Raw genomic sequence first — 14,605 nt, forward strand, 5'->3', positions numbered from 1 at the left:
GGCAGTGTTAGCTCACTTCTTAAAAGCTTTATATTTTAGAAGGTAGAAGACCTGGATGCTTCTTACTTTGTATATAGATGCCTCATGTTACGAACTTTCCATCAGTTACATGTCCAATGTCCTTGACCTCATTTTCATGGTTCATCGACTACTTGAAAAAAAAGTTAAGATTTTTTGTAATGTTAAATTCTCTCTTATTATAAGTTATTGGATAACTATATTTGGTATGTGCGTACCTTGCAAGGTCCTCATGCCTGTCAGACAGTTTTCACTTGACCTTGACCTCATTTCATGGATCAGTGAACAAGATTAAGTTTTGGTGGTCAAGTCCATATCTCAGATACTATAAGCAATAGGTCTAGTATATTAGGTGAATGGAAGGACTATAAGGTGTACATGTCCAACTGGCAGGTGTCACCTGACCTTGACCTCATTTTCATGGTTCAGTGGTTATAGTTAAGTTTTTGTGTTTTGGTCTGTTTTTCTTATACTATATAAAATAGGTCTTCTATATTTGGTGTATGGAATGATTGTCAGGTGTACATGTCTAGCTGACAGGTGTCATCTGACCTTGACATCATTTTCATGGTTCAGTGGTCAAAGTTAAGTTTTTTTAGTTTTGGTCTCTTTTTCTAATACTTTATGCATTAGGTCAACTTTATTTGGTATATGGAAATATTTTATGATCTATATGTCAGTTACGCAGGTTTCATATGACCTTGACCTCATTTTCACGGTCCATTGCTAAGTTTTAAGTGTTTGTGTTTTAGTCTGTTTTTCATTATTTATAAGCAATAAGTCAACTATATTTGTAATATTGAAGAATTGTTAGCTGTACATGTCTGCCTGGCATGGTTCATCAGACCTTGACCTCATTTTCATGTTCATTGATCAATGTTTCATTTTCTTGGTTAATGTTGAGTTTATGTGACAGTTGTAATAAAGCTTTATATTTAGGTCTATCAAGATAGTGTCAAGGATTAGTAAAGAAGGCGAGACATTTCAGTGTGTGCACTCTTGTTTAACAATAAATGAATGTCTATAAAATTTGTTAAATTTTAGAATGGCTGTAATTAGTATCTGCCATAGCCTAAATTTGTACAAAAGCATTTATATTCAAAAAGAGATCCCAACATAAAGAGCCTGCAATTTTTGGATTATGCAGTAGTTGATTTGCTCATTGTTGAAGACAGCACAGTGACCTATAATTATTAAATTATGTGTAATTTGGTCTCTTGTGGAGAGTTTTCTTATTTGGCAATCATAAGACATCTTCTTTTTAGCTCACCTGGCCCCAAGGGCCAAGTGAGCTTATGCCATCACTTGGCGTCCGTCGTCGTCCGTCGTCTGTCGTCGTCCGTCATCGTCGTAAACTATTTCAGGAATCTTCTCCTCTGAAACTACTGGGCCAAATACTTCCAAACTTCAACTGAATGTTCCTTAGGATATCTAGTTTATAAATTGTATCCGAAGTTTTGATCTATCAACAAATATTGTCGCCATTGCTAAAAATAGAACATAGGGGTCAAATGCAGTTTTTGGCTTATAACTCAAAAACCAAAGCATTTAGAGCAAATCTGACATGGGGTAATATTGTTTATCAGGTCAAAATCTATCTGCCCTGAAATTTTCAGATGAATCAGACAACCCGTTGTTGGGTTGCTGCCCCTGAATTGGTAATTTTAAGGAAATTTTGCTGTTTTTGGTTATTATCTTGAATATAATTATAGATAGAGATAAACTGTAAACAGCAATAATGTTCAGCAAAGTAAGATTTACAAATAAGTCAACATGACGGAAATGGTCAGTTGACCCCTTTAGGAGTTATTGCTCTTTATAGTCAATTTTTAACCATTTTTCGTAAATCTTATTAATCTTTTAATAAAATCTTCTCCTCTGAAACTACTGGGCCAAATATTAACAAACTTTAACTGAATGTTCCTTAGGGTATCTTGTTTGTAAATTGTATCCGAAGTTTTGATCTATCAACAAACATGGTGGCCATTGCTAAAAATAGAACATAGGGGTCAAATGCAGTTTTTGACTTATAACTCAAAAACCAAAGCATTTAGAGCAAATCTGACAAAGGGTATTATTGTTTATCAGGTCAAGATCTATCTGCCCTGAAATTTTCAGATGAATCAGACAACCCGTTGTTGGGTTGCTGCCCCTGAATTGGTAATTTTAAAGAAATTTTGCTGTTTTTGGTTATTATCTTGAATATTATTATACATAGAGATAAACTGTAAACAGCAATAGTGTTCAGCAAAGTAAGATTTACAAATACGTCAACATGACGGAAATGGTCAGTTGACCCCTTTAGGAGTTATTGCCCATTATAGTCAATTTTTAACCATTTTTCGTAAATCTTAGTAATCTTTTACAAAAAACTACTGGGCCAAATACTTCCAAACTTTAACTGAATGTTCCTTAGGGTATCTAGTTTGTAAATTGTATCCGAAGTTTTGATCTATCAACAAACATGGTCGCCATTGCTAAAAATAGAACATTGGGGTCAAATGCAGTTTTTGGCTTATAACTCAAAAACCAAAGCATTTAGAGCAAATCTGACATGGGTTACTATTGTTTATCAGGTCAAGATCTAACTGCCCTGAAATTTTCAGATGAATCAGACAACCTGTTGATGGGTTGCTGCCACTTAATTGGTAATTTTAAGGAAATTTTGCAGTTTTTGGTCATTATCTTGAATATTATTATAAAGATAAACTGTAAAAAAAAATCTTTTCCTTTGAAACTGCTGTATCAATTTCAGGCAAACTTAGGCTAAATGTGTTTCAGAGTATCTAGTATAAATTTTATATTTTATTTCCTTGTATGTCAAGAAATATAGCTCCTATGGCTAAAATAGAACATAGGAGAAAATGATTATTTTTTTTGGCTTTTAAAGAAAATAGGACGATCCAAAGAACATTTAAATAAATTGAAAAGCCAAAATAATCATTGATGAGAGATTTAACCAAAAGAATTAAGGTGAGCGATTCAGGCTCTTGAGAGCCTCTTGTTCTATTGATTAAAGTTCCTAGATTTTACAGACAATAGAATATGTGTTGGGATTGAACTAGTTATGAGAACTCAAACCTCTCTTTAATCTTAGCATGACCAAATAATCAAAGGTACAATGAGTTGTACAATAAAAAATTAAAACACAACCTTAAGAAAGATTTGTTGCCCTGTATGAATCATTCTGGTAGAGTTGAATTGAGCTTTTGCTATCACTTGGCTTCCTTTGTCATCTTCTCTAATTTAAAAAATTTCTGATTTCACATTTTTTCTCTAAACTATTTGGAAGATCCACTAAAAACCATCCTCATTTGTTATTAACAGAACAAAAGTATGACAGCCTGATGTAGTCCTCAAGTCTAATGAGCAAATTAAAAAAATTTATATAGAACAGATAATCAAGACAAAAGGATTTCAATGATTTAATGACCATTTATTAGTTCTCTTTAATGCACAACAATATTTACATAACAGAACATATCACATTTTAATATCATTACACATAAATTAATATTTATTTTCCAACATCTGAATAATATGTACTAACTCGCATCTACTTATATGGTATAATAGTTTCATAAAAAAAATTGTTCTATACTGTATTTATCTTTGTAATACACAGAGCACTATTAGAGATGATACAACATAATGTTAACAGATGTTTTTGACAAAGGTATGATCAAGATCTGTTTTTGTAGAAACAAGTTAGAACTAAAAATTATTCATCATAAAGAGTCATACACCTAAGATGAATGAAAGAAGATTTGGGTTATACATTTTCATGGCTATGGAACAGCCACTCTACAACACAAAAAAAAATCTGAAGAAATTCTGACATTAAACAAACACATGTGTTTATTACTTAAATCAGAATTTCTAACTAACTATATTCTAATAAAATTCAATGAAATCATTAAATATTGTATTTTTTTTTTTTCAAATTAAGCGACTTAAATCATCATCAATATTAACTTTAATACATCATGAAAGTCATCTACGGTTTGTATTATTTGAAAATAATGAAAAGCAAAAAAAAATTAACACTAAGTTTCCTTGTTTATGTAAATAAAATTGAGTAAACCATTAATAGGACTTTTTTCTAATAAAATAATATTGTTTTCTTGCCTATTGTTTTTCTCCAGATTAACATAAAATATTCTATATATGCTAGTTTTCGTTCGAAGAGTTTTGTATATCAGTCTACTATTTATGACTAGATAAATTAACAATTTACATCATTAAGAAATTTAATAAACATTTCATGACTATATTCCTATAATTCCTCAACCCTTAAACAAAAATAAATAAAACTTTACAAATCAATGACATGCATTTTGTAGCAATTTTTTATGAAATAAATAACTATTATACTAGTGTAGATTGTACAACCTTCATGCAATCATGTTTTTCAAGAGAGAAGAAATATTGTTCTTTTTCACATATAGAATAGCCTATTTTAAATTAATAATATTTCTTGACATCCATGCTATACAAACTATTTCATTCATTTTGAGGAATGTACTATGTAAAATTGAATTATCTCCCCTGAACTTTATTTTGTTTCAAAAATTGTCTCCCTTGTATTCAGATCTCATCAAAATATAGGTATGTAACTATCAATTTTGGCTCTGTGTTGTTGTGCTACACATTCTGAAATCCAGATAATGTTACGATTTTCTTGTTCCTTCAGTTTTACATAGGAGTAGAACACACCAAAGTGGAATTGTTGCATGAATGCATTCTTCATCAGTTTTACCTGAAATTATACAAATACAGACACTTTAAACATGCAATCAAAATAGGGAAAGACACAAATGTACAGTGTACGTGAAAGGTATTAGGAAATATAGTAGTAAGCTTGTAAAGACTATGTATTTGGTCTTCATTTGCATTTTATCACCACAAGTTTGATTCATATACCTACTTAGGTATTTATAGAGAATATAAATGTTCTTGTTTATAGAAATATAAGTTTGTTAAACTGCAAACTCGAGAAGTTCACTGGGGGAGAAAACAGGTGTCTTTTTATTATTTGTGTAACTGTGATTGTCTCATTGTGATATAAAATTTCTTTTATTTATACATATTTCTTTAGCATTTTATTGTGTTCTGATACTGATAAATTTTCATGTTAATGAATTATGAATTAATTTCAATTTGCATATTGTATCAAGTAAAATGTTAGCACAAACACTCTCTGAAGGTGTATTTAAAGAAAAGAGATAATTAAGCAATCAAATATTAAAGGCTACATTAAAGCAAATTAATGGTAGGGTCTATAAACCAGAAAATCTATCATTAGAAATACTAATGGGGCATAACTCTGGTAAATGCCACAACAGTGAAAAAAGAACTTGATTCAAATTCAATTTCAAATTATTGACAAGTAATCAGTATTGATTTGTAAAAGGTTTATTTAAGCCAGATATGTATGGACTACATGTAGTTTAATTTAACTTTGTCTTCTGAAGTTCAGATAGAATGAATTCAATTATAAAAAATTCTAGGATGCATCCCTTGCATTGAAAGCTGATGTTAGTACAAGTATAAGACTTTGATTGATTTAGGAACTTTCAAATACGCAAAAAAAAAACAATTTTAGTAAATTTTTGTAGGGTTGTCATAACAATTCATTTTTCAAACAGTTACAGACTATACATATAGATTTTTCAACTCTAAATAGGTAAACAGGTGTACTGAGATTCATTTGCATATGGTAAATTTCTGTCATACACAGCTCATATAATGTATGTTTGTCTTGTCTAGACCCATGTTGAAAATGTTTGTTTACATAACTCTTACCTCATGTTCAAAGAATTTATCTTCCAAAGTTTTGTCTCCTGGGTTGGTTCCAGCACCTTCAAACAGTTCTTTGTATTCCTGGGAAAATATAAGATAGGCAATTGAATATATTTTCTCAGGTTTTTAATTTCTAAATCCAAACTTTGCATGTGAGAGATAAGTGAACAAAAATATGGTCTTTATTGTGTATTTTATGTTTTAATATGTTAAATATCACAGAAATCTAGCTCAAAATATTAAAACAAGTTTTCAAATCATATTTATATTCTACGCCAGAAAGAAATGATCATATGATATAATAACAGAAAAATATATATTTTTAAAGAATGACTGTAATATTTTTTCTGCCTATAAAGAAATAACATCAAAAATGTTGTGCACACTGAAAAACTGTTAATTTAAAGTGTGCACCACATTTTTTCTGTTATTTCGAATTATGGTTACATGACAAATTCATGTTTATGAGCTGATAAACAAAACAACGTCAGCATAACAGAAGACACATTACATCCAAAATTAAATTAGTCGTATTATAGTGAGAAACGTGGGTCTTGTATTATCTGTATCACAGAGTTTACGGTTCCATCTGTAATACTCAAAAGTAGGAATTTCTTCAACATGTTCATTTTTCCAAAAGTTAAGATTTGCAGACAACAAAAAGATGAAAATAAAACCATGCAAAATGGTTTTGAACAAAAAGTAGAAACTGTCATTTTCATTTTAAAATGATCAGATTTTTTTAGTGGAAAGTTAAAAGAGCTCCTAAAAGAAGATGAATTTCAAAAATGCTAATTAAACCAAAGGTACATGTAGGAAAACTATAAATACAAAATTGTTGTAGTGCATCTCAATTCAACTTACAGTAAAGCAATCAGCTACTGCTCTGACTTGGTCATAGTCATCAGCCAGTGCTAATCTAGCCAGTCCAGCTGGATACAGTTTACCACAGTGTGGGTATAGCTTGGATCTGTCATCTTTTGTAAGTTCTGTACCAAAGGAGTTGATGGTTATGATGAATGCCCTTCTGTCTGCTTCAAACTAAAATTAAAAGAATAATTATAAGGTTTATAACTTGATTACTTTTATATTGTTGTTAACTGGCTAGTTGTCATTCATTGGTCATCAAGTCACTGCTTTTTTTATGGTGACCAAACATATCTCAACTTGTACGATTCGCTCGTGTATGTAACACTTTACTGTTTTAGATTTTAACGAGAGAAATTTATGTATTACTGAAAAATTATTACACCAGGGTTTTCGATATCACAAACTAGTCAAAACATTTACTAAATTTTATCATCGGTATAAAGACATCATTCGTAAATATAGCTCAACATACAGACTTCTTATACGTTCAGGTATTTCACATCCAATTTTTTATGGAAATATTCTTTATAAAGCACAAAGGTGTCAGTATTCACCTCAGAAACTTACAAAACCTCTGAATAGACTTATTAAGAAGGGATATAATTACGATACTGTTGTCAAGTCATTAAAGATTGCATATTTTGGCGTTAATATTGAGTCACTGGTAAGGTCTTTGCGTCGGAACTAAACACATTTATTCTAAAAACAGTTGTTGGCATGACACAGGTTATGTTCTTCTCATATGTATGTAATGATGGTATGATACTAAACCCCTAACGGGAAGGATTGTGCCTGATGTTCATATGATGAAATCATAATCTTTCAGTCAGTTTAATTGAAGTCTGGAGCTGGCTTGTCAGTTAACTGCTAGTAGTCTGTTGTTATTTATGTATTATTGTCATTTTGTTTATTCTCTTTGGTTACATCTTCTGACATCAGACTCGGACTTCTCTTGAACTGAATTTTAATGTGCGTATTGTTATGCGTTTACTTTACTACATTGGTTAGAGGTATAGGGGGAGGGTTGAGATCTCACAAACATGTTTAACCCTGCCGCATTTTTGCGCCTGTCCCAAGTCAGGAGCCTCTGGCCTTTGTTAGTCTTGTATTATTTTAATTTTAGTTTCTTGTGTACAATTTGGAAATTAGTATGGCGTTCATTATCACTGAAATAGTATTTATTTGTTGAGGGGCCAGCTGAAGGACGCCTCCGGGGGTGGGAATTTCTCGCTACATTGAAGACCTGTTGGTGACCTTCTGCTGTTGTTTTTTTATTTGGTCGGGTTGTTGTCTCTTTGACTCATTCCTTATTTCCATTTTCAATTTTATATGTTTTAACTCATGTCTTGTGGTGAAATTTATCTGTGCAAAATAGTTTCAAAATTAGCATGATAAAAGCAGAATGTGAAGACACAAATGCCTTGTTCAAGCTTGCTTGTAATACATGAAAATACTATCTTAAAGCATTTAATGCAATTTTTATAGATTATTACATGGCATTTTCCATATTGCCAGGGTATCAGCTCTAGACTTCCATATCAAGTCCATATTGGCCATGTAAAAACGCATACTAGTACAAAATGTGCGATAATCCAAGTTATAAAGCGGCATAACTTTAGAACAGTATTAAGTAACAAATTGATATCCGACTTCCTTCTTATAAGACAAACATAAATGGTCTCATAAAAAGCCTTTAATTAATTAGACATCAAGTTTTGTAGAATAATAAAAATGGTAGATATAGACAGAGAATACTAGTATGTGTTATACCATATGTGAATGTTACAACTACACAGAGCTTCCCACTTATTTACTGTAGCTCCTCCCATTAATGTCAGTTACATCATAATAGTACATGTATTATCAACTTACAGATAGAGCTTCACACATGACATCGGCTGTAGCGCCACCTGTTTCTTGACAAAATGCATAGAAATCTTCCAAGTAGGCCTGAAAAAAACCCAATAAAACATAACTTAAACAATGGATATAAATCTTCTGTACTGTATATGAAGATACACAGAGTGATGTTCACAAAAACAAAAGGCAATAATTTCTATAATGTACATGGAATTATATTAACCCTACAACTATTTTTCAGTAAAGCTACAAAATTTTTCTATAGAATATTACAATTCAAAAATACTAAGTGAAAAATAAGGAGATATGGTTTGAATACCAATGAGACAACAGAGTCAAACTGAAGTGGATTTAAGCAACTTTAGTTCATTGTATGCCCTTCAACAATGAGCAAAACTAATTATAAAAAGATTCTTCATGACAAAATTTAAAAAAAATTCAAACAAATAACCAATGGCCTTAGTGTCAATATTGCTAAACCTGAAGGCAGAAGATATATTTTTTAACAGTTGCAATTCAAAATTTATTTATTTATGTATAAAAACCTAAAACTTTAATAATCTACCTGTAGTGTAGCTCACCTTATATAATGTGTTTCTAATGATTTCTGTGTTCATCTCATCCAAATCTTGTTCAAGAATACAATCAATAAAATATGGAGCTGAAATTAGTAATAGAAAATAAAAATAGTTATTGCTTTCCTCTTATCATGATAAAATGATAATGTACAAATGTAAGACTTAATAAATGCAGGTTGAAGAAAAAATTGTCAATTGATAGATTCAGTTAAGGAATCCTGCTTTTGATTAAACTAATTAAAGGAGAGGGGTAGGGAATTCTTACAGATAAAATGGTTTTAAAAAGACATTTTTTTTTTTACTTTTATGTATTTCAGCATATTTTTCACTTTTATGTTTAGGGTTTTCTAATTTCTTGTGTACATGTATAAACGAGGTTTTTCTGAACCACTAGTATAAGTATTCAACAAAAGTTTTTATGGTAAGATGTAAGAATTTATCAAAACTACAAAACCTAGTATCTACAAAATTAACCTTTTCACAAATCCATGAAATAAAAGAATCCACAGTATTTCTTCCAATCCATAATTATTATTAAGCTCATATTAACACAGAATTAGTATTGAGAATATAATAAATAATAAACAAACCTAATGGTGTATCTACTAATACAGCATTGTATAGCTCTGCAGGTGTAGAGGCTATATGAATGGCTTCCATCTGTTCAAAACTTCCAAGAGGATGACATTTTGGTATGAGTTCACTCAGTGGTCGTTGATGTAATGTCCCAGTAATCAGCAGTATTATGTTATCTATCATGTAACTATAGCTACAAATATGAAAATAAAATAATGCCAATTTTAAACTGATAGATGAAGATGGATGCAGAAAAAAGATTTAAGTGCTCTGAAAACTTCAACTAGAGGCTCTAAAGAGCCTGTGTCGCTCACCTTGGTCTATGTTAATATTAAACATTGTACACAGATGGATTCATGACAAAATTGTGTTTTAGTGATGGTGATGTGTTTGTAGATCTTACTTTACTAAACAATTTTGCTGCTTACAATTATCTCTATCTGTAACAGTAGTTTCTGTGGAAAATGTTGGTGAAAATCTACAAATTTTGTGAAAATTGTTAAAAATTGACTATGAAGATCAATAACTCCTTAGGGGGTCAATTGACTATTTTGGTCATGTTGACTTATTTTTAGTTCTTACTTTGTTGTATATTATTGCTGTTTACAGTTTATCTCTATCTATAATAATATTCAAGATAATAACAGAAAAACAGCAAAATTTCCTCAAAATTACCAATTCAGGGGCAGCAACCTAACAACCGATGATCCAATTCATCTGAAAATTGCAGGGTAGATAGATCTTGACCTAATTAACAATTTTACTTCCGATCAGATTTGCTCTTAATGCTTTGGTTTTTGAGTTATAAGCCAAAAACTGCATTTTACCCCATGTTCTATTTTTAGCCATGGTGGCCATCTTGGTTTGATTGCCAGGTGATCATTGGACACAATTTATAAACTAGATACCCCAATGATGATTGTGGCCAAGTTTCAATTAATTTGGCTCAGTAGTTTCAGAGGAGAAGATTTTTGTAAAAAATTACTAAGATTTACGAAAAATGGTTAACAATTGACTTTAAAGGGCAATTACTCCTAAAGTGGTCAACTGACCATTTTGGTCATGTTGACTTATTTGTAGATCTTACTTTGCTGAACATCATTGCTGTTTACAGTTTATCTCTATCTTAAGGATGTCTGCTGCTCTAATTTAAAATAACAAGGATTTCATGTGGTTGCTTAAAATGAAAACAACTTTGATATTTAAACAAATTAAAGTAATAAAATCATTAGTCTCGTGTGTAGTTTTCAAAATACGAGACATTTAGAAAATGGCGGGAAAAGGGTTTTCTTCAGACTTTACTATTTGTTAACATTGGAATTGTTTTTTACCCTTTAAACCAAGAAAAAATAAGGATTTCATGCCGCCGGATCACTAAATCTGAAATGATCTATTGAACAGATTTATGAAGACAAAAGTGGGGTGTCGTGTAAAATTTTTTTTAATACATTTGGATGGATAAAACCTGAGAAAATCGAAAATATGACAAGAATTCAAAAACATGACCAGCAGACATCCTTAAATAATATTCAAGATAATAACCAAAAACAGCAAAAATTCCTTAAAATTACCAATTCAGGGGCAGCAACCTAACAAGGGAATGTCAGATTCATCTGAAAATTTCAGGACAGATAGAACTGGACCTGATAAACAATTTTACCCTATGTCAGATTTGCTCTAAATGCTTTGGTTTTTGAGTTATTAGCCAAAAACTGTATTTTACCCCTATGTTCTATTTTTAGCCATGGCGGCCATCTTGGTTGGTTGGCCGGGTCACCGGACACAATTTTTAAACTAGATACCCCAATGATGATTGTGGCCAAGTTTGGTTAAATTTGGCCCAGTAGTTTCAGAGGAGAAGATTTTTGTAAAAGTTAACGCCGGACGCAGGACGACGACGGACGACGGACGCCAAGTGATGAGAAAAGCTCACTTGGCCCTTTGGGCCAGGTGAGCTAAAAATTAGAACATAGTGTATTCATAGAAAAAAAATGCAATTTCATTGCAAAAACATACATCTCTATGTGGTATGGGCTTTGCTCATTGTTGAAGGCCGTATGGTGACCTATAGTTGTTAATGTTTGTGTCATTTTGGTCTTTTGTGGATAGTTGTCTCATTGGCAATCATACCACATCTTCTTTTTTATATCATATTTATTAAGCAACAGGAATGTGTCCATAGACTATGTAGACCATGACTGAGGGGGCTAGACTTAATATTCTCCAGAGAAATGAGATGTGCCACTGCTTAAACAAGTTTATACCAAATATCATTGATCTACATGTACCACTAGGGGTTCCACTAACTGACCTAATTATAATCAAGTACATTGTTGGGGTTGCTGTTTCCCTAGCATTTATGACTTTGTAGGATAATATCTAAAGATAGTATTGTGTCTACTGATTTACTAATCATCTCTAAAAAATCAAATAAATCAAACTTAGTTTATACTACTGGAATACATTTCCTGTTCCTGTTTAAGAGTAACCTACGTTATGTAATCAAGGAATGTTGCCAAAGGTTCTAAGCAATGGTTCCGCAGATGCTGAAATTCTACAACCATCTTTTCTTTTAGTTTATCATCAATAACAGACACTGTCAATGGACTTGGTTCATTGGCCAGAAAATTACCATAATCTGTACCCTGCAAGTGCAACTTTAAATCTGTAAAAAAAAAAAGGAACACTATACATTTTTCCATCATACAAATACATGTACAAAAAATGTATGTACACACATTTTGTATTTGAATAAGTGAGGACAGTACATGTATATATTTCATTTCTAAGTTGTTTTATTTCTTTCTTTAATTGTATGTGATTGTATTTTGTAATTTACCTCTTGTTTCACATGCCAATGTGACGGAGTGTTTTGAAATAAAAGCATATTGTATTGTCATGATTGTATTTTATATAAATATGTCATGTATATGCTGTGTACAACTTATCAAGTTATCATTTTGTACCAAAAAAATGTACAAATTATAATTAAATTGTTGTCTGTACAGTGGCTCAGCTGGTAATATAGCATTTCAAGGTGTCATTTAACAATTTGGACTAGGCTGTTATGCTGCAAAAGGCTGAAAAGCTAAAGATTTCCAACAAATTTGAATATCTAATTTAACCAAATTATATCAAGCAAATGAAAAAACTTCGTCCTCTTTCACAGGTTACCCCTGTCTTATGTCATAAATATGGTAAAAATTCTGGAAGGCAAAATATGGGATAAATCGTTAGACAGTATTTACCATCCAGAGTTTCACATTGTACTAAATTCAGGTAGTCTGTCTGTGTAAGAATACCAGCTTTAAAACCTCTCACTAAGCCCTCAAGATAGCCATGGTCAATGTTAAACGTTATCTCTGGCATGGAATACATTTTGGATCAATGAGAGTTTTCATACAAATTAAAATTATGATGATGCGGAAGTCACATGAGATATTCGGAACATATAAGTTTAATCGTTAATTAATATTGGGAAACTCTAGAGAGCTTTTGGTCTGTATAAATTGCTAACACTGCGCATGCATACGGATATTTTTAAATTAATATCTTGAATATCGGAAATTTAGAGAATTCGGTTTTGAGGGTGGTTCATGATTCTGCTTTAAATTAAAAAAAAGTTGAACAAACAAACAAACAACAAACAAATATTTTATTTGCCAACCACGGCACCCAAAATGAGCAGAATAATTACATTATAATTTTTAAATATAATGTTAAGTAAATTAAAAATAGGTAAAACAAAGAACATAATATGATCAGTGATTTTGATTTAATTGATTGATATATTAAAAATATTATAGCAAATGAAGTAGGCAATTCGACCGTAATAATAAACTGTTACTCTAGTCCCTTTATTGGACAGCAGACCTCATAGCGGTATACTGATAATTTATTAAATGTAAAAGAAATAACTAAATAAATGTAAATGCATCATTTGATCATACATATCATTCTATATCTTATGTAGAGAAATCTATCTAATATTGTATTTCTGTTTATATTTAAAACCTCTAATAATTGACAAACATATCTTCATATCTCATTAGCCAAATAAACTGAAGAGATTTCAGTTATCAAGTCAGTTTGACTATGAACATGTTTTAAATTCAACACTTGAATGGCTAAGTTTTACTTTAAAAGAAGTAAACGTGAAACGGGAACTTAGTTTTTAAGAAAAATGATCTTTTATCATGAATATCTAAATCTTCATAAATGTACCGAAATTGAATTATTGACTTCCCAGACATCAATTCACGGATAGTTACCCGTATGTAGTGGATATCCAGTGGGAGTGTTCAATGCATTTTAATTGGAACATATTTTTGAAACTCCCCCCTTTTGTCCTGTGCTTGGAACCCCCAAATCTAAAATGACTGGATCCGCCCCCTGCTTAGAAACATAACATCTCGTTAAAAACTTCGGCCAGTCCGAGTGGAAAACCGTGATGAAAAAAATGTCAACACACGTTCTCTTGAAGACAAGTATTTGTATAGTTTATACAAAATCCTTGTTGAAGGTATTTATAGAAATAACAGATTCAATCTGAAGAACAAATTTAATACAACAATCATTAATTTTAACAATTTTATGCGACTGTACATATTTCAGTTATGGCTTCAAAACTATAAATTAGCAAATAGATGTAAAGCCCCAAAACATCAGAACTCAGAAAACTTGAAAAAATGACACTGGTAACTCTCGGGCTGAAAACTGCACTCTTCAGTCGGTAAGCAGGGCCAATACTGTGTTTTAATTTTGTCATTTTTGTGAATGGGATCGTTAAAAACCGTGTCATTGCTTGAAAGTATTCTTGTCAAAGACATGTCTACTAATTTATCACTGAAATGCTGCGTTCGCAATGGGAAAGTTCTATTCATTCTGTGATATTTTTGCAA

General features: G+C 31.3%; 1 protein-coding gene across 1 annotated transcript; it reads right to left on the minus strand.

The window, feature by feature from the left end:
- Nucleotides 1-4,595: 4,595 nt before the first annotated feature.
- On the minus strand, nucleotides 4,596-13,154 carry LOC134721526 (V-type proton ATPase subunit d-like). Its single transcript, XM_063584608.1, has 8 exons — nucleotides 12,953-13,154; nucleotides 12,198-12,369; nucleotides 9,719-9,897; nucleotides 9,132-9,211; nucleotides 8,563-8,640; nucleotides 6,685-6,861; nucleotides 5,824-5,901; nucleotides 4,596-4,777 (listed from the first exon to the last, which is right to left on the minus strand). Exons 1-8 carry the CDS (start codon nucleotides 13,080-13,082, stop codon nucleotides 4,616-4,618), a joined length of 1,056 nt encoding a protein of 351 aa, XP_063440678.1. The 5' UTR covers nucleotides 13,083-13,154; the 3' UTR covers nucleotides 4,596-4,615.
- Nucleotides 13,155-14,605: the final 1,451 nt, after the last annotated feature.

This window comes from Mytilus trossulus, chromosome 6, assembly GCF_036588685.1.
Source record: "Mytilus trossulus isolate FHL-02 chromosome 6, PNRI_Mtr1.1.1.hap1, whole genome shotgun sequence".
NCBI lineage: Eukaryota > Metazoa > Mollusca > Bivalvia > Mytilida > Mytilidae > Mytilus > Mytilus trossulus.

Bases quoted from the DNA above. Each gene is read 5' to 3' on its own strand.
- LOC134721526 (XM_063584608.1), bottom strand. From the start codon at position 13,082: ATGTATTCCATGCCAGAGATAACGTTTAACATTGACCATGGCTATCTT. The intron at 12,370-12,952 runs GTAAATACTGTC...TTTTTTTTACAG, and splicing joins ACAATGTGAAACTCTGGATG to ATTTAAAGTTGCACTTGCAG. The intron at 5,902-6,684 runs GTAAGTTGAATT...ATATTTTCCCAG, and splicing joins CAGTAGCTGATTGCTTTACT to GAATACAAAGAACTGTTTGA.